Source organism: Parambassis ranga, chromosome 22, assembly GCF_900634625.1.
Source record: "Parambassis ranga chromosome 22, fParRan2.1, whole genome shotgun sequence".
NCBI lineage: Eukaryota > Metazoa > Chordata > Actinopteri > Ambassidae > Parambassis > Parambassis ranga.
In genome coordinates this window covers 3,406,245-3,426,351 of record NC_041042.1, presented here as the reverse complement: position 1 = coordinate 3,426,351, position 20,107 = coordinate 3,406,245, and the positions used below count along the sequence as shown (strand labels likewise).

Genomic DNA, 20,107 nt, shown 5'->3' with positions numbered 1-20,107 from the left:
ACAGCCAAAGAAAACACATTTTAAGAGATTTTTTTTGAGTGGGAGGCAAAATCTCTTTTTATGTTTGAGGCGTTCTGTGTTTTTCCATCATTTGTGTCCATGACCAGCGCCTGAGATTAGGTGATATTCTGCGTGTAGTTACACTGTACACTCTAAGTGATCATCTGTTCTGTTTGACAAGATTGAGTTAGTACTTTTGTGCCCTGTGCTAAAAATGGATGATACTCCTCTTCATAGCATTAGCCTGCTCTCGTTATGCTGAGACTGCTCAATGCTGAGCTCCATTGAGACCAGGTTTAAAGGGCTTGAATGCCTTCTGCTGAGGCAGGGCATCTACCGACCACTCTTTACATGCCCTCTGGCACGGCCCGCTGGCCTTTGTGTCACCCAACAATGATGGCACCCGGAGCACCACAGCTAGGGAGAGGTCATTGTTCCGCTCCGGCCAATGGGAGCGCAACAATTTGACGTTTATGTGATGTGTGAGTTTTGGTGCATATGTGTGTGTGTATGGTAATGCGAAGGTGAATGCATGTGGAGTGAATGTGTCTTTCACACCAAGCGCTTGCATCTGCTCTGTGACGAAGGGGAGGGGGACGTCACACCAAGGAAGAGCCAATCAGATATTAGCTGTTTGGATTTATGCCAGGGTCTTTACGCTTGTAAGAGTTTAGTACAAGTGGCAAAAGCCAGTTTTTTCAAAAAAAAAAAAAGTCTGCTGAGACGAGATGCCTTATACTCCGTCTGGCTTTTTCTGCGACCGGTTGATCCGGGAACGAGAGAGGAGGGACGGGGAAGGGTCTTTGAACAAGCCCCTGCGCTTCAACGGCCAGGATTACAACACCCTGAGACAGGAGTGCCTTCAGAGGAAGAGCCTGTTCGAGGATGACGCTTTCCCGGCCACTGTGGAGTCTTTGGGCTTCAAGGAGCTGGGACACAAGTCCAACAAGGTCAAGAACATCGTCTGGAAGAGACCCAAGGTAGGAGCACGTTATGTGGGAGGTGGGATGTTATGTTGATACACAACAAACCCTAGAGGGTAAAAAATTATCTGACCTGATAGGATTGTTTTACCTGGACATACAGCTGGGATTGGAATATGTCCCATCGGTCCCACGTGGATGGATTGGGAATAAATGGCTTGGACCTTTTTTGGTCTTTTAGTCTGTGCAGGCACCTTTGTTGATGCCTTTCAAACTGAAGGAAACTCACGTTTGTGTTTCATGTTTGCAGGAAATCTGTGAGAACCCCCAGTTCATTGTTGGAGGAGCCAGTAGGACTGACATCTGCCAGGGAGATCTTGGTAAATGGTGCCTCTTTAATAACATCACATCTGCTTCTGTGACTACAGATCAATTTGACATTTGTCTCGACATTGTGAGGAGGTGTATTGTCTGTTTCCGGCTGTCTAAAGTTGCTGACTGAAGCCTTAAATATGCACAAACATTTGGGAAAACTGTGGATACAACAACAGTCTGCAGGGACAGTGTGTGTGCACGATAACAGTGCAGCAAAATATCACCCTGCACGCGGCCTCCCTGCCTGCCTGCCTGCCTGCCTGCCTGCAGCGGCCTCACCATATTGTGCTTACTCTTTTGGAAGGGAATCTAACCAGCAGCACTTCTCATTGTTGTTCAGTTCAGACAGCAAATAAAGGGGACAAAGGTGCTGGCAGACACTGTTAACCGTTAACCCTGTTGAAAAACTTACATTGTTCACACCCTGCCACACACCTGGACAATCAAATACACGCAGACGTCAGCACTCAGCGGCGGTCTTGTCCTCCTGAAAAAAAAAAAAGATCAAGAGGGGAGTTCCTGTCAGTCACAGAGCGTGCTCTTTACTTTGTTTAAAAAATAATGTTCTTAACTGAACCCGCAGAATAAATCCCTCCCTGTGGAGGTCACCATTTGTTGTCCTGCTGTTGTATTTGGACTTTTTTCTGTGCTCAGGTGACTGCTGGCTGTTGGCTGCTATCGCCTGTCTCACCTTGAATGAGAAGCTTCTCTACCGAGTGGTTCCACACGAGCAGAGCTACACGGAAAATTATGCCGGCATCTTCCACTTCCAGGTCAGAAACACACACATCCTTCCCACATCGCCTCCATCTGAGTATATATAATAAGTGAATATATAAATATAGTATAATATTAAAATATTTTATGCTCTTAAAGATAATTAAAATGTTGATTAATGATGGATCTACAAGTTATTAGCAAACACAAGTATTTGGATGACTTCTACATCCTCTGAGTTGTTTCCGTTCTGTTCATCAGTTCTGGCGCTATGGCGACTGGGTCGATGTCGTCATTGACGACCGCATCCCAACTTTCAACAATCAGCTGGTCTTCACCAAGTCCGCTGAGAGGAACGAGTTCTGGAGCGCCCTGCTGGAGAAGGCCTATGCCAAGTGAGATCTCTTTAATATTTAATATCTGTATTGTTGCATACAAACCTACTAGAAATCATTTAAATGTATCTAACGATGTGAGTCAGACTTACAGCGTCTTCTCTCTGCACCCAGGCTGCACGGCTCTTATGAGGCCCTGAAGGGTGGAAACACCACCGAAGCCATGGAGGACTTCACTGGTGGAGTGACTGAGTTCTACGAAATGAAGGAGGCTCCTAAAGAGCTCTACAAGATCATGAAGAAGGCGCTGGCCAGAGGCTCGCTCATGGGCTGCTCCATCGATGTGAGACACTGTTTTCACATCTAAGTGTGTGTGTGTGTGTGTGTGAGAGTCTGACACAGGGACTCTGCTTCACTCCAGCTCAGAGGTTTTCTCACTGTGTTGCATTCTTATAATAAGGAAATACCATAAAACCATAATTTGAACTAGGTGTCAGCAAAGCACGAACATGTATAGATGGAATCGTCTGCATATCGTCTGAGCTTTAATGTCTTTGGGTCTACAGTCCTTGGTTCCTGCCCGCTTTGAGACTCGTACGGTGACAGGACTTGTGAAGGGACACGCCTACTCTGTGACAGCGGTGGAGGAGGTACAACAACAACAACAATGATGATGATGTGTGTTGTAAGATGGGAAAGTTCCAGCTGAGTTTACATGTGAGAATCGTTTTTTCCACAGTGTAAAGCGTCCCAGCACAAGGAGTCTAAAGTTCGTCTGGTGCGTCTCAGGAACCCCTGGGGTCAAGTGGAGTGGAACGGCCCCTGGAGTGACAAGTAAAACACTTTTACGATGATTAATGATGATTACATCGTTCATTTTTCACATGACTTTTCTGTTAAGCTCCTCTGTCCTCCACCTCCTCTCTGACAGCTCTAAGGAGTGGACCACACTTTCCAAGGCTGAGAAGGACAAGCTGCAACACCAGAGCGCTGAGGACGGAGAGTTCTGGTAAGTGGCACATATTTAAAGGAAAGATCAGACTCTTAAGATATTAACCAGGTGTCCTGTTCCCATCCAGGATGTCATTCGAGGACTTCAAGAAGAACTACACCAAGATTGAGATCTGTAACCTCACGCCTGACGCCCTGGAGGACGATAAGATCCACAAGTGGACGGTTTCTGTGAACGAAGGCCGCTGGGTGAGAGGATGCTCGGCTGGAGGCTGCAGGAACTACCCAGGTACAGAAATCGTCTGTTTGCTCACTCATGGTGTCCCGGTTCTTCACTTTACGAGCTAGTTCTAACCAAAACGATGTCACTCCAGACACTTTCTGGACTAACCCTCAGTACCGCCTCCGTCTCCTGGAGGAGGACGACGACCCTGACGACAATGAGGTGGGCTGCACCTTCGTGGTGGCGCTGATGCAGAAGAACAGGAGGAAAGAGCGTAAGATGGGAGCCAATCTCTTCACCATCGGATTCGCCATTTATGAGGTGACGTTCAGGGACTGTGCAGAACATTTAACATTGTCTTTTCACTTCATTTGTCAGCAGGATAACGGCTTTTCTTTTGTCTCTTTGTTGTATCTCTGCAGGTGCCAAAGGAGGTAAGGACACCGAACCCTCACCCTGGACCCAACACAGCTTTTATTGTTGATTTTTTTCTTCAACGTCCTCTCCATGTTCCTCTCAGATGCATGGGAACAAGCAACACATGCAGAAGGATTTCTTCCTCTTCAACTCCTCCAAGGCCCGCTGCAAGTCCTACATCAACCTGCGCGAGGTGACCCAGCGCTTCCGCCTCAGCCCCGGCGAGTACGTCATCGTCCCCTCCACATACGAGCCCCACCAGGAGGGAGAGTTCATCCTGCGCGTCTTCTCTGAAAAGAGGAACACCTCAGAGTGAGTGGGTGAGGGCGGTCAGGGTGGGCTGCAGGGGGGAGGGAATGATACTCTTCCTTCTAGAATACAGTAGAGTTTGATCCTTATGAGTAGGGCTGGATGTTGAAGTTTAGAGAGGTGTAATGTCATTTTCTGGCTGAAAATGGAGCAAAATTCACAATTTAATACTGCAACAAAGCACTTTGTGAAAGGGAAACATGTTAAAATGTGCATTAAAACAAGAAAAGGTCCATATAAGATGGGAGAAGCATCAAATACACATTCAAAATCCTCATTGTCTCTGGATTAGATCCAGCCAGAACTTTTTTTTACTGTAGTAACATCATTTTATTTTTAGATTAAGTGCATAAATAAAACAAAAACAATACTCAGCCCTACTTGATGTGATGCGTAAGTAGCCTCAGGAATACACCGGGTGTGTTGGTGACGTCTCTGCCCTCTGAGTGCATGTTAACATTTGTGTGTCTGTGTGTAAAGAGGGTGGGGTTGGTTTTGTCGGGTTGGGACACAAACCACCAAGAGCAAACCATTTAACGGCGATTTGATTTGTAGAACTGGAAGAAATCGGCCCCAGTTCGAAGCTGTTATGGAATCTTTTTTAGGACAAGCCACCTCAGATTTGATGATCCGGTAAACTTTTCTAAATATTCAATACTGCATATCCGAACCTCAGCCTCCTCCACTCTGGTGGACCAGAGTCGGCCTGCAGCCTGATGGATGGTACCCATGGATGTGTGTGCAGCAACAGAGCTATCACATAGTCAGAAGGGTGTAGGTTAGTTTAGCAAAAACTCCATCTAAATGTCAAGAGGACGTCTTCTGCTGTCAAAATAAGAGAGAGAGTTGACTGGGAGGAGGCACAGGTGGTATCAAACTAACACATTTTGTTCACAGCTTCATTCAGAATCACTGTCTTGTGAGTGTGGGACTGTAAGCCTTTAGAACAGGTACAGTACAGGTATCTGTAGTGCTCAGACTTATGGTCCATATGAGATGATGTTGTCACCATGGTGACTGCTGTTTGTTCATCTTCATCCAGGGAGATAGAGAACAGGATCGAGGCTGATCATCCAGTGGTAAGTGTCCTCTTACATCAAACAAAACGTCAGGTTATTTTGTCTGAAAGAAGGTGCAGCAGGGCTCATTTCTCTTGTGATCATAGCAAGTCACACTAATCTTTTTCGTTTTTGTTGTCTCCTTCTTCTTCTTCTTTTTCTTCTTCTCTACTTTGTGACTCTGTGTGTCAGCCGGCGCCGGCCTCAGCAGGAGAAGAGAGCGAGGAGGACCAGCAGTTCCGGACTATTTTTCAGGAGATAGCCGGCGAGGTGAGGAGAGGAGAGGAAGTCCAGCCTGTGTCATTTCATACATACAGAGGGGTGAAATTATTTCGATGTTTAGGTGTCATTGCATTGTTTGTCCAGCAGAGTGTGCTGTGTGAATTCCACCATATTCCTGAGAACTGTCCTGTTACTAATGTGTCTACCACCTGTTCACTAATATAAGTGAGGTATGAATGAAGACTCCTCAGCTGATCCTCCTCGCTCTGCTCTCTCTCTCTCTCACATACAGGACATGGAAATCACAGCCAGCGAACTGAAAAATGTCCTGAACAGAGTGATCACCAAACGTGAGTATGAGGAGCTGAGCTGCTCAGGTTTTAACTCTCTGTGTGAGCAGGTGCTCACGGTTTGTATGTCCCCCCTGCAGATAAGGACTTGAACACAGAGGGCTTCAGCCTGGAGAGCTGCAGGAGCATGATTGCTCTGATGGACGTATCCTTTGTATCGAGTGCATCGGGCTGGCTGTGTTGTCTGTAGGAAGCACAACCTGCCGAGACCCATGGCAGGGTCAGTGATGGACAGCTCACAGGGTCTAGGCCTCATTTGACCTCTGACTGACCTCAGTTTTAATACCCCCCCCCCCCATCCTCTCAGCTGACAGAGTGATAGCGGTTTGTTCTTTTGCTCTAATGTGACATGTTTTCATGGACGGACGTGTTGGCGGGTTTTCTGTCTTAACTGCGTGCGTTCAGATGGATGGGACAGGTCGACTCAACCTGCAGGAGTTCAGACATCTGTGGAATAAGATCAAACAGTGGCAGGTTCGGTGCAGATTCTCTCACAGATTACATTGATTTGAATGAGCAGTGTGTGTGTGAGATACATGTCACTGACCCTCGCTGTCTTTCAGGGAATCTTCCAACACTATAATGCAGACCAGTCTGGTAGCATCAACAGCTATGAGATGAGGAACGCTGTCAACGACGCAGGTAATAACACACACAGAGAATGTGGATCCATCATGAGGTTTTTTGCGATAATATATATTTTGAAAAACCAGAAGCAGGCCACAAACTTATCAATCACTGCTCATAGATTATAAACATATGCAAAGCTGCAAGTCGCTAAATATTTTTGCACATTTAAACCATCACAAGTGCAATTTAAAGTATCTATAGAGGCCACAAGCTGCTGATGAACTGACTCTTTTAAGACGTGGCAAACACAATGAGTCATCATCATGAATAAATAAAATAATGCTTCTGTCGTTGTTGATGTTTGTGTTTATCATTTGCTTCAGATGAACTGACAGCTTCAACTCATCCTCTAAATGTTCTTGTCACCGTGCAGTCATGTGTCTTGTGTCCCGCTCAGGCTTCCGTCTCAACAACCAGCTGTACGACATCATCACCATGCGTTACGCAAACGAGAACATGAACATCGACTTCGACAGCTTCATCAGCTGTCTGGTGCGGCTGGAGGCCATGTTCAGTAAGTCCAGATGTGCGGACAGATGTTTAATTACAAGCACATGACAAAAGTGACTTTTTTTTTAGTCTCCAGATGTTGTTTTGTGTAGAATTTCCTGCTGTTTAGTGCAAACTTTAGGAGGATTTCTGCAGCTCTGTGGGTGTGAGGTGAACCACTGTCGGGCTGAAAGTCGCTTAAAGTGTGATGTTTCTCTTCTCAGGGGCGTTCCAGGCCTTTGATCAGGATGGAGATGGTACCATCAGACTCAGTGTCCTGGAGGTGCGACGCTTACATACACTCATTTATACAGCTGTTACCCAATTGTAATTTAAAGGAACAGTTCACCTCAAAATCCAAACAATGCAATCAAGCGTGTAACATTTGAGTACCTCTGATTTCCATTAAGTGTAAACTCTCCATTTGCAGTGGCTCCAGTTGACCATGTATGCCTAGACAAGGCCCATCTTCTCCCAGGTGAGCTCCACTCCACACGAGGACCAGACCTGCCAGCCTTTACCTCAATATTCAGTGTGCCCGACCGCCGTTAGCTTTCATCCACCTCACCTCCGGTCCCAGCAGCTCTGCTCTTTCTCCCCAACATGTTTCATCTCTCTCTCTCTCTCTCTCTTTTGACAGTAGGTCTCAGGCCTTTTCTTCTCTCTCTCTACCTATGTCCTCCCATTGATCATCAATATCATCATCAGTCTCTTTTCAGTCATTTGCTTTGTTTGGATTTTATTTTTGAACACATGTACCGTACTTTTCTCAGGCAGCAAACACACACAACCTCCTTTTTTTCTGTCACAATACCTCACAGAGCCTCACACCCAGCTACCCATTACTGTTCTAGTTCACTTTTCTTCTTCTTCTGTTATCAAACCGAGCTGCCAGGGCTTTCTTCCTGTAATTTCAGTGGGCTCTCATGGTGGACATAAACAAAAAAAAAAAAAAAAAAAAACACTCCCTCACCTGTTTCTCACAGTGCAACCAAGTATTTCTACAAGCAGGGCGTAGCTAGGATTCAAAGAATATTCATCACCCTTTTCCCTGTCAATAAAATAAACCTTCAGGATTTACTGCGGGCGTAGAGTCAGTCAGATTTCAGACAGCGCCCCCTGGTGGACAAACTCAGGCTTCTTCTGTTCATCTCAGCTTCACGGCGCCTCGACAAACTGTCCAGTCTTTCAGCTCTGCATGTGGATGGATGAGACTCAAGAAAAACAAACAAACAAACGTGGAGCCGACAAAGTTTGAAAAATTAAGGATTTTGAAAGAATATGGCTTAATGGGATGGACTGCAGCTTTATTGTGATTTTTTTTTTCCTATTAAGGCATTGGTCAAAATGAGTGTTCTGCAATTTTTAACCATTTGAACCCAAATAAATGTGTAGTTATTGGTTTACCAGTCATGTTGATTTCCTTTAAATCAGACAGAACATCTTCCTTTGATATTGCAAACAGTTTTTTTTTTATTAATAACAAGTTCTTAGATTGCACTTTCTTAAAAAAATAACTCTTCACAACATTGACGACAACTGAAATACTTTGAAGAAACTCAGGAATGCTGGGAAAGAGGTGAGCTGCACGCTTTCCGAGAGAGAGAGAAAGAGAGAGAGAGAGAGAGAGAGAGAGAGGAAGAACGAATCCTTCAAACACAACAGAATATCAGCTGGTTAAAAGTGGGAGAATATATATTTATATATATATATAAAAAAAGTGTCTGTGTGTCACCAGGAGTGGGTGAGATATGGCATGGGAGATAAATCCTGCCTCTTCCCTTCGAGATCGTCCATCCAACACCTCCTCTAAAACATCCTTCTCCTCCACATTACATTATCATCACTGTGGACATAGTAATACAGCTCCGGTGCCTTCTGCTCGATGTCCCAAATATCAAAATAAATTCCAAAACAAACGAGCTATAAAAACAGCATCTCACACTCACTCTTGGAAAATAAAGGTTCACCGAACACACGCACACACACACACCACTGTGTCCGTTAATCTTGGGTATCACTGCAAATTCTCAAATGGCAACCTCAGGCCAAGTCACACAACAAAGTCCCTCCAACACCTGAATGAGCAACAAATAAATAAAAAACTTAACTCCTAAATTAAGATCGTTAGAATTTCTTTCCGAGAGAAAACAAAACAAACAAAAAAAATCAATTTATCCAATAATCAGATAACTTTAAGTCACTCGTCAAACTGATCATCTTTGACTAGACTTAATAAAAGAAAAGAAAATAACTATAGGTTGCTCAACATGACACAACAATAAAAACCTCTCTCCTCTCTGCACCCATGCCATATTGTAGCCATGATTATTGGTTTTTGTTGCAGTTCAAACAGAAAAGCGTGACAGTTCCCTCACATACAGCGACACTGGAGTTTCTTCAATGAACAAAAGTCATGTTTGTCTTTGGTCAGTTTTAAAACAAGGTGTGATTTTAGAATGTAAGGACAAAACAGAAACAGCATCACCCCCCGATCCTTTACAGACTGTGATGACACTGAACATAAAGGATGGAGTCTTCGGATGCTACCCATCAAGCTTCACTGCTGCCGCCGCCCCCCTCCCACCCTCCCAATATGGGAGGGTTTACCAGCAGGAAAAAGGGGGCCAGCGGCGCACTAAGGCTCCACTTCAGTCTCCTCCTCAGCGTGTTTCTGCATGTGCAGCAGCACCCCCTGCAACAGATGCAAAGCCTTCAAATAAATGCATGTAAGAGAGCTGGATGTGCAAAACGTCGCAGTACTCGAGACAAAAAAGCATGAAGAGTGTTCAGGGGAAAAGCCTGATATTGGCCTAAAAAGGATCTTAGATATTTTAAGACTTGAAACTTGAACATCTACAATATTGATGTATTTTCCATACCTGCTTGGAGCTGTTGCGTGGACAGAAAAAATCACAGTTTTTCCAGCGGCACTTGAGCATCTGGGAACCGGTGCTGGTGTGGTCATTAAACAGGTGCTGCTGCAGGTGTTCCATCAAGCCAAAGACCAGCGAGCAGCCGTTCCACTGACGACAAAAAAAAGAAACACCTTCTGTATATTCTGCGTATTCACTGTTTTTTTTATTGATTGTAAATCTCCTTGGACAATAGTTCACGCTACAACAGAGAGATGTCTGAGCTTACCCAGCAGCGGTAGTTCTGCATCAGGTTCAGCTTGACGGCCTGCACGCTGCCGTCGTAGCAGCCGGTGTAGATCTGAAACAGAGTTTGTATTTAAAATCATGTGTTTATTTTTCAAAATATTCATCAAATGTATCCTTAGAATGAGCAGGTTCCCACCATGTTCTTGTGAACAGCCATGCACATCACCATGTCCTTGTGTCCGCTGTAAACCTGCAGCTGCTCATGAGACTGTGGAGAAGATGAAACTTCTGGTAAGAAAATATCAGGCTCGGCAAACACACTGCACGGCTGAGTCGAATTTAAAAAAGCTTTGAGGGTGCAAACCTGCAGGTCGTAGACTCGGACCCGTTTATCCAGGCAGGCGGTCACCATCACTTTCCCCAGGACGGCCACTACAGTGACAGCGTGACTGTGACCCTTGTAGACCCGCATCAGCTCCCCCGTCTGTGTAACAAACAATTCCATCACTTATCTTTCGTCTCACGGCTTTATTATGAGGCTTTTATTTAAAAACTGTTGCATCAACTCACATGGATGTTGTGTGCGTAAACACATTGATCGCTGGATCCACTAAACACCAGGTCATTCACCACCTGTGAAAAACAACACATGCTCTCAGCACTGACAGACTCCCACAGGTCTGAAGCTGCGACTCCACGCCCACCTTCATGCAGAGCACAGTTTTAGTGTGACCCTCCAGCGTGCGCAGCAGCAGTCCGTTCTTGGCGTCTCTCACGCTGATAGTGTTGTCGTAGGAGCCGACCAGCAGGATCCTCCGGGCTCCCTCCTGTGACGAGGCCAGACAGCTCACGGCCCGCGGCCCGTGGCACTCGAACGCATCCATCTGCTTGTTTGTCTAAACACAGGAATGAAAAGCGAGCGTCACCTCCAGGCAGCGGAGCTCGATTTTGTGGCTATTTCCAGGCATCATAATTGACAGCTGTAACTTTTGACGCCGGATTTCTCACCTTGAGGTTGAAGGTCACCACTGTGCCATTTCCCAGACCAGCGTACAGAGTTTTCCAGCGACTATGGAGGCAGAGCACTCGGTCTGAGAGAGAGAACTGCTGCTCCAGTTCTCGTGTCTGTGGACAAAACACGACATGTGATCTTAAACTCTAGCTCGTCTCTGACTCTCTGGTTCCTCTGGTTCACTGATGTGGTTTTACCTTGAGGCTGTAGCAGCGTATGGTCTGATCACTGGACCCAGAATAAAGGCGATGATTCAGACTCGGAGCTGCAGACACCAACAAGCAGCTCACTTTGGAGCTGTGACCCTCGAACACCCCAACACATTTATGACTCTGCAACAAAAAAAAACAGCATTATTTCCAAATAAAGTTTTAAAAACTTCACTTTTGAAACAGTGGCAGAAACTCTTCTTAAGCACCCACCACCAGGTCAAAGACTTTGATGGTTCGATCTCCCGAGCACGTGTACAGCAGCCCGTTGTGGATCTGCATGGCGTTCACCGCCTCCTGGTGGCCGTCGAACGCGCCCTCAGTGGGCATGTCGTCCTCGCCGTGGTCAGAGGAGGCATCTGTGTAAACACAAAGTACATGTTAAAATGACAGATGAAGCTGTATCCACTCTTCATTGTGCTGGTGAACTAACAGCTCTATGAATATCTTGCCCATAAAAAGTAATTTAGGCACTCAAGAGTCTATTTTAACTCCGAGGATGACATTTCTAATTCTGGCTGCTCAGAATGTAACATGATTTTCTGTGTGGTGATGCGTTCAAAGACCACCAGACAGGTCCAATTTCTCTCTGTTGGCTCACTGCAAAAGTTCTGTAGAATTGAATGTAGCTGAGTTGAAAGTCATTCTTGATGAAACAAAACATCACTGTGGCTCTCCAGAGATGAACGTACCTGATGAGTTCTTGGGCAGAGTGATGGGAAACGGCATGTCGCTGTGGGAAGAGAAAGGGTTAAATCTTCGGTTTAAAAGCAGAATTCTGAACTCTAAACTCAACATCTTGCAGAGTTCTGTCAGTGGAGCCGCAGGATAACCGGACTCACCTTTCTGAGGATTTGCACAGATCCATGTCACTTGTAGAGGAGACCTCATTGCAGGCCAGGCTCTGCGACTCAGCTTTGACGAAGCCTTGGGCTGATGAGGGCACCTGACCCGCAGCATCTGTGCGAGGCTGCTCACAGGCAGCACTGACCTCCATGCTTTCTTCTGACTCCCCCTTGTGTTTCGGGATCTTTCGGCCGAGCTTTTCAAGTCTGACGATGGGAAGCATCCCCTTCCTGCCGCCCTCTGTGTTCTCATCACCTTCTCTGTCCTCTGCAGGAAAGCTGGAGGTGCTGACCTGAGAACCTCCGCTGGATCTCCTGCGTGGACGGAGCCACCTCGGCCGTGAGGCCTCTTCGTCTTGTTCAGTGTCACTGGTCTGCAGCTGCTCCTTCCCCTGAGCCTGATTCAACACTTTCCTCTTCTTCAGCTTCCTCACACGTTTTCCAGCCTTCAGCTCTGATGGAGAGGCGGGCATATTGAGGAGGGAAGGCACTGAAGGGGACTGTGGCTGTGACGTGTGGCTCTCTGCACAATCAACAACGCTCCCGACCTCAGAGCCTCTCCTGTGGGATAAGAGAAGCTTCAGCGAGGCCTTGGAGTCAGACAAAGGCGTCAGGCTGGTCCTCATGCTCTGTATGGCCTTCTCTGTGACATCCATGGATCCAGGCAGCTTCTCTTTGCCGTCTGCAGGCTCCACAATGTTTGTTTGGTACTGCTCAAGTTTTCTTTCAGGAGGTGGCTTGAAGATAGGAGGGGAGTCTGCAAAGCATTTCAGATGTTAATTATTATTTAGTTCAAAGAGTTCTGTTTACACTCTTGATTATGCTTAACTTACCTGGTGGAGAATCAGTGACAGGAGCAGCCGGCATCTCCACAGTGGTGCTGTGAGGACAGTGGGTTATACTTTCCATGCATTCATACTCTGAGCTGACATGAACGGGAGACTGGGGCTCCTGCTTGATAGCTACAGGCATGAGAGGAAGGCTGGAGGAGGGAGGGGAGGCACACTCGGCGGCGTGAACAGGACTGGGGGCAGCAGCGGAGGAGAAGGACTCAGAGGAGGGTCCGTGCGGCTCAGAGTCGACTGAATCCATCTTTTCTTCTTTTAGTTTGATCAGAGGTGCTTCCTCTCTGGTACCTGTATAAAAACAAACAATTTAAAAGTTCCTTCCGTTTCCCAGACATGTTAATCTATGTATACTGCACAGTTAAATGCATTTATTACAAAATAACATGTCCTCACCTTGCATCCCTTTTAGTAAATCAATCCTCTTGTTTCTCAACGTGTTCATCTCCACCGTCACCTGAAAGACAGGACACACAGAGTCAACAGATCTGCTTATAAGGCATAACATGGTGAAAGTCTTCAAACAGCTGATGTACCTGCTGTTTGGCCACCATGAGGCGCTGCACCTCCATGTAGGCGGCCTCTAATGCAGCCCGGGCCTGGATCAGGTTAGCGTCCACAGTCTGCAACGAGCGACTCAGCTCTTCTTCCCGCAGCGACACAGCCAGCAGCTGGTCAATCTGTAGACGCTCTGCGAGAAGAACAAAACATGAAATAACAACAGTGTGGAGGTGAATAAGCTCACAGATTTATTTCTTTCTTTGGATACAAACCTTTTTTCGATTTAACCTTCCTTCTTTTGCTATTATGTTCCAGGCAAGGAGACTCTGTGCTGGGAACATCCTGCAAAAGTGAGCAAAAACAGTCATGTCTGCATGTTCGGCTTGTTATTTTAGAGTTACGCAGATGAATTCATGAAGGTTTCCTAAGCTCACCCCAGCTGCTCTTCGCCTCTTTCCTGTCCCCTGCCCATCACAGGGTAGCTCTGTCCCTGAACTGCTGTCCCCGAGCACCGAATCGGATCTCTGGAGAGCTTTTGCTAACGCTGGCTTGTCAGGCTGCTTCTGAGCGTCCGGCTGACCAAGCATCTGCCCGACCTCTGGCTGACACTGATTGTCTGGATTCCTTTGAGCAGATGTAGTGTTGGCAGAAACTGTGGGCGTCTGCTGCTCTGAGCTGAGCGCCATCAGAGATGTAAACAGGGACTGCGAGGCTGCCGGAGCGAGGCTGCTCTCTGAGAGCGAGCGCTTTCTGGAAGAGCCCTGGGATGAGGTGTCCATCAGCGACTCCCACTGGAAACCCTCCAGCTCAGGTATGTCTTCCTCCTCCTGGCTTTGGTACTCCTGCTCACATGGCACCATTTCGATTCCAAACCTAGAAGACAAACACAAAACATGAGCTTCACGTGGCTCAAATCAAAAATAACATTAAAGAAAATGAAACCAAACTTCACCTTGGCATGCCTTTTCCCTTGTCCTGCTTCTTCTTGACCTCTTGATACACCTGTTCCCAGTTTACTTTGCTTCGAGACCCGCAGGAGCTGATGAGCTGCCGTACAGTCGGTTTAAGCCCTGAATCCTTCTCTGAGTCGCTCCTCCGTGTTTCGCTCACGTTTCGTACCCGCCTGGCGATGTTCAGGTTTGGCTCGTGGCTGCCTGTTCTGCTCTTGGAGCTGATGTGTTTAGAAAGGTCGCGTTTTAAGACCGGCGGCAGGTCCAGTTTGGAGAGACTTGGCGCATTTGTCCCCGAGACTGTCTGCATTTCGCCACTTCTGGAGGGATCACCCTCTGAGCCCTGACCTGCTTCAGCGGCCTGTGTCTCTGCTTTCTTCCTGTCATCGTCCTCTTCCCTGGCTGAAGCTGCAGGCTCTGAGCGCTCCACGGATGAGGTGCTAACCTGCAGCGACTGGAGAAAGTGGCTGCTGTCTGAAGATGGCCAGACCGCACCAGGCAGCGCGGGTTTAGCTGCATTCTGCTGGTTTTCTTTGTTCACTCCAGCCTGGCTCTGTGCTTGATCCCTCTGCTGCTCATCCACGATGTGCTGCACCATCTTAGTGTTACTGGAGCTATTCAAAGCGGCCTTCCTTTCTAACACAATCTGTTTGGCTTTGATGAGTGACTCTGGGAGCTGCTGTTCTTGCCTGGACTGAAGGGGCCCAGCAGGCGGAGCTTTGTGTGCACTCTGCTTTGATGGGGCTTGAGTGGAAGCCTTGCTGAGCTGAGATCCACTACTGAGAACAGGAACGGAGGGCAGCGACTTATTTGCCTTCTGACTGGAGGAACCAGGCGTGTCATTCTGCCGGCCATCTCTCTGAGAACTGCTGCTTCTACTGCTGCTGCTGCTGCTACTTCCGTCTCTACGATCGGTTGTGCAGTTTGTTTTATGGCTTCCTTTCTCCTCTACATGCTGTCTACTGGGAACCAGCTGCCTTGGTTTCTGTCCAGGTTGGGACAGCTTGTTGGAAGCACTGGATTCTGGGGCTGTGTCTTGTCCCTGGCATTTGGGGCTAGGATCATTATGGGGTGCAGATTCAAAACCCTTTGTGACCGGATACGGTGACCAGCGACAGGCTTTGTCCAGCTTTGGATTGCTACCAAACGTCTTAGAGCTCTTACTGCTGTTGTGGTCTGGTCCTACTGATTGTCCCTCGCCGTTCTGCTGCCCTCCCTGGTCATTCCCTGAGTTTTGAAACTGATTAAAAGCCTCTGCAAACAGGCAGGTTGGGGGTGCCTTCAAGCTCAAGGGTCGGGTCTTTTTAGTGTACTGGCAAATATTATTTTGGCCATAAAGCCCATTACTACTGCCTCCATTGCTCAGCCACGGCAGCCGACTCTGCTGATTGCAATAATATGCACTCTGACCCCAGGTGTTGTTGCTCCGCCCCTCCTGACTATAGAAGCCTCGCCTAGTGAACTCTCCAGATGCCCATTTCTGCAGGTTGGGGGGCTCCTGAGCATGCCATGTGGCGCTCTTTCCCTGCTTATTGTGGTGCCAGGGTCGTGTTTCCCCTTCTCTGCCGTTGCAGTGGTTGTTCCTGTACCAAGAATTTTGATGGCCACACCCACTGAAACCGTGTGACGGCTGCTGCCAGTTACGGTCCAGGCGGTAGCGCTCTTTAGCTACTTTTAGCCTCTGCTGAAACTCGTCTTTTCTCTTTCGCTCCTCTTCTTCTTTTGCCAGCTTGGCAGCAGCAGCCTCTTTTTCTTTTCTACAAAGAGAAGATGTGCATTAAAACTTTTTTCTGTGATTCCTTTTTTGTTGTGGTTTTTCTTCTGTGTGCTCTGGCTCTGCCCTTCAGGCAGCATGGGTCTGAACTTTGTGCAGTCGTGCTTTTTTTTTTAGCCTGCAGGCCTGACATTTGACTCTCAAAGTGAAGCAGCGACTAAAAGAGGCCAGTGAGCACAGCTGAGCCAAATCTGGCTATACATGGTGCGTGTACACACAAACCAGAGCTTGTAAGCAATCACACCGAGACAAATACACTGGAATTCTGCTATATTAGCATGAACTGCATTTATATTTTGTAGAATGAAACCAAGCGCTCCATGTTTCTTGTTGCCCCACTTCAACAGTACAATAGTATTAGTTGTGTCCTTACCTGATTTGTTCTTTCCTTTTTTCTATCAGCCCCACCAAAGCCTGGTCGAAGTACTCCTCGTCATGGTCGCTCCTGGCATGCTTCTGCTCTGCAGCCTCTACGTTCTGTTTGTGCGTGGGGCTGGAAATGTGGCTGGCGTAGTCCGTCAGGCTCACCACCTTCACCTTACACACTCTGCACTCGTGTCCGCAGTCCCTGGGGAGGGAAGGCGACAGAGGGCTTTCAATTGTTCCTTCAGGCATCGTTCTGATGTAGTCTGGTCCGTTTTTTGTTCCTGCCTGCAGAGCCGTCAGTGATCTGGCTCTGCTTTTTTTTTGTTAAAGTCTAAAATAAAAATCAGGAAAGGAGAGTACTCAACAATCCTGTAATAACGTGTCCAAATTCTCTATCTGTCACAGATCAGGAGGTAGCTAACTTATAATTTCCTTTTGTTTTTAACAAAAAAAGTGTAATTCAATATCTTCCTGATCTCGTTTGTCCCTTCTTCAGCAGGCTGTTGGTGGCAGGGTGAGGGCAGGAGAAGCAGCCAGGCTGGACGCAGGAAGCTGTTTATGTCCAGCCATGCAGCACGGCGCCAGGACGCGTGGAGGAGCAGAGGCGCGGCGTCCTCAGCCTAGTGCCCTTTCATGATGGTGTCCGCTGCACTCTGAGACGCTACAGAAGGCAATGTCTGTATTTGACCTCACAGTGCGCTCCGAGAGCCAGGACCCACCCACCCCTCTCACCCTGCAGGCCTGCATGTGTTATTAGAACAGGCCTGAGGATCCCGTTGACCAATCACAGGCGACGCCCGTGTAACCGGAGCCCCGTGCAGCTGCTGACGGCCTCCAGCTCAAAACCTCTCCCAAGTATGCCATCCTATGATTCTGACAGGGGCAGGGAGGTTTCTGGCTCCTTCTCAATTTCTGCTTCAAATCTGTGTCATGGCATGCCGCCATTTTCTGACCTCTCGTGCAGCTGGCAAACTCTTCATCAATAAGATAGGGTTACTCCTTTCTGCCGGCCACTTTAAAGATTTGATTTGCACTGTTACTTTATACTTAGATATATTTTAAGTGTGCCTTAAGCCAAGAACTGCTGAACAAAATCTCTTTGTGCCTCGCATAATGACAATAAAGATTCTTGATTATTTCTCTTCTGCAGTTTGCAAGTTTAACTTATTAAATTTAAGCACAACTTTTATCAAAAAGACACCATCTTTTGCACTGCAAGAAACTCTAGTCACTGGACCTGTATTTGTCCCTCTTGAGATTTTTCCGTCTCAGCGACAGGTCACATACTTTTAGTAATCTACATGGGAGTCACAAGATAGCCAGTTGCCTTCTAACGGTCATGCCTGTTGTTCCGGAGAGATTGTGTCTAAATATACTGTATGTGCCACAGCTGAGACAGCTGCCCAATAACTCGGAACACGTGCACACGTGCCTCATGATGACCCACATAGATTTGGACAAAAGTCTTGAAACTGTCATGTTAGTATGAGCAGGCAAACTGTGTGGTGCAGTATAATAATAGAAGTGTGTGTAGTTTGTCTTAACCACAACTCACCGGCCTTTGAGCTTCTCCAGCTCACGGTGGTGGAGCATGCTTCTCATGTGCTCCTCCATCTCCTGTAAATGCACACTGTTACTGATTTTGGCATTCACATACACACTAAGTTGAATTAATCCGGGGCAATTACCTGCTTGGAGGCATAGACTGTTTCACAGAGGATGCACGTTCTTTCTTTCGCCATTTTGAATGAAGGTAGATCTCAGTCCATTACTGTCAAAAGAGAGAATTCCTTCAAGTTAAACAACTCATCCACAGCAACAAATTATGTATCCCGGATAACAGAGTGTAGTTTTCCCTTAGTTGGAAATCATGACAACAAATGATGATGATTATACGTGTTCTGTATGTTTGGACATACATGAACACATCTAAGGGTGGCTCGTTTTCTCTGGGCAACCACATCTAGCTATTCAACAACATGCCTCAGTGCTACAAGCCAAATGCCAGAAGAGTTCAACCTGGACACCGGTCTAATTCCAGCCTGCTGAAAGAGCAACTCTTTGAGGCCAGAAGGCAGAGCCATGGCAGCATCCGGGGCTAAGTCTGGACATGTTTAATGGTCACAAACAGGGTGAGAAACAAACCCCAGCCACGAGTCAACGGCTGCTCAAGCTTTTCTACCCTCATAAGTGACCAGGAGGAACACTTTGTTATATAAGTATCACTCTTATGAGCATAGAAGTGTGAAGTTTTAGAAACATGTGGGCAGTATGCACATTTGGCCAAGATTAGAATGAACTAAAATAAACCCAGAAACTGGAAGAACAGCCTACCTATCTACACATAACAGGCATGTCAGCCTTTATTAAAAATAACAGGCTGTGTTATACAATGTTAATAATAATCTGAGCAGGAGCCAATAGTCAAAATATTAAACAGTAAAGATTGTGTATGGTGGAGAGCCTAGTGTCACCAATACTTAGAGATACTTGTGTTTATTACATTTCCTTAGAATATCTCCATCACCATTTGGGCAGCTGTTTATAACAGTAGTAAGAGTGATGGGGTCATGTCCCCTCTTCTATCGTGAATCTCTATGGGAGACAGTGTCAGACACCCTGATAACTTGTGAAGAGTGATTTCATAGATCTATGAAGAGATGTATGAAAAGAGAAAGGGGGCGTTGAAGCTCTTGGGTGGATGTTAAATCACAACAGAGCAGAGCCAGCCTCTCCTAGCCTCATTCAGACACTACGAAGTACAGAGGGCTCAGAAGATTAACACACAAGCACAAACTCTAACTTCGAAGCCGCTTTACAACTTCAGAAACACATAAAAGTACGTTTGTCTCAAGCTATTTCACAGGTTAGCTTGCTAAAGGCTAGCTTGCTAAAAGTTAGCTAGTGCAGGAGTTTATCGTAGCATAACAACCTAGCATCTAATGTTATAAAGCAAGTAAAGTTAGTTTCAACAAAACGTTTAGATCGCGTCTGTATCAGAAATTTACACGAGTTGTTCATTAACTTTGCGAGCAAACACAGTTTTGGCTCATTCAGTGTTGTTAGCTTAGCTGCTCAGGTTAGCCGTTCATAAAAAAGTGCAGACACTCGTAACAACTGTATCTGGAAGTAATCTGAAAGACAAATACACTCCCGAGTGCTTTGAACATAAAGTGAGTATTCATAAATTATACCCTCTTACACTTATTAGTACAGTTAATTAACGATACATAAGAGCAACCGCTAGTAGGTTAGCATGCTAGCAATAGCACGCTTGCCAGCAACACCAACGACTCAATACCACCAACATACTTAATCATTCACTAATTATAAAAGTATGAGGGCGTAAAACTACAACAGAATGATTCTGCACTTTATAAATGCGGTGACAAAGCTGTTTGATACCTTTACAACATCCAAATGTGTGTGGAACTACTGCTTTGTGTCCTCCATCGTAGCAGCTAACAATAACATCCTGGAAGCTCACAGAGCGAGCTACGTC

General features: G+C 46.5%; 2 protein-coding genes across 3 annotated transcripts; one reads left to right on the top strand and one right to left on the bottom strand.

The window, feature by feature from the left end:
- The first annotated feature begins 728 nt into the window (after positions 1-728).
- Positions 729-8,408, top strand: capn3a (calpain 3a, (p94)). 2 transcript variants are annotated; one of them, XM_028395903.1, is made up of 21 exons: positions 729-980; positions 1,234-1,303; positions 1,953-2,071; positions 2,277-2,410; positions 2,525-2,693; positions 2,917-3,000; positions 3,090-3,184; positions 3,282-3,359; positions 3,430-3,590; positions 3,676-3,845; positions 3,947-3,958; positions 4,045-4,253; positions 5,293-5,329; positions 5,501-5,578; positions 5,823-5,880; positions 5,961-6,025; positions 6,286-6,354; positions 6,444-6,522; positions 6,908-7,024; positions 7,224-7,282; positions 7,430-8,408. In XM_028395903.1, exons 1-21 carry the CDS (start codon positions 729-731, stop codon positions 7,454-7,456), a joined length of 2,142 nt encoding a protein of 713 aa, XP_028251704.1. In that variant the 3' UTR covers positions 7,457-8,408. The 2 variants fall into 2 exon arrangements, with proteins under 2 accessions (XP_028251704.1, XP_028251703.1); XM_028395902.1 differs by having other exon boundaries at positions 5,501-5,605.
- A 39-nt stretch (positions 8,409-8,447) lies between these two features.
- znf106a (zinc finger protein 106a) lies at positions 8,448-20,102 on the bottom strand. The gene is made up of 22 exons (XM_028395895.1): positions 20,011-20,102; positions 18,294-18,376; positions 18,161-18,222; positions 16,613-16,807; positions 14,468-16,222; positions 13,950-14,388; positions 13,788-13,857; positions 13,551-13,705; positions 13,411-13,471; positions 13,003-13,305; positions 12,167-12,926; positions 12,017-12,057; positions 11,538-11,683; positions 11,313-11,447; positions 11,112-11,228; positions 10,808-10,999; positions 10,674-10,736; positions 10,468-10,587; positions 10,300-10,371; positions 10,144-10,215; positions 9,882-10,025; positions 8,448-9,694 (listed from the first exon to the last, which is right to left on the bottom strand). The coding sequence occupies exons 2-22, from the start codon at positions 18,345-18,347 to the stop codon at positions 9,638-9,640; spliced, it is 5,013 nt and encodes a 1,670-aa protein (XP_028251696.1). The 5' UTR covers positions 18,348-18,376; positions 20,011-20,102; the 3' UTR covers positions 8,448-9,637.
- Positions 20,103-20,107: the final 5 nt, after the last annotated feature.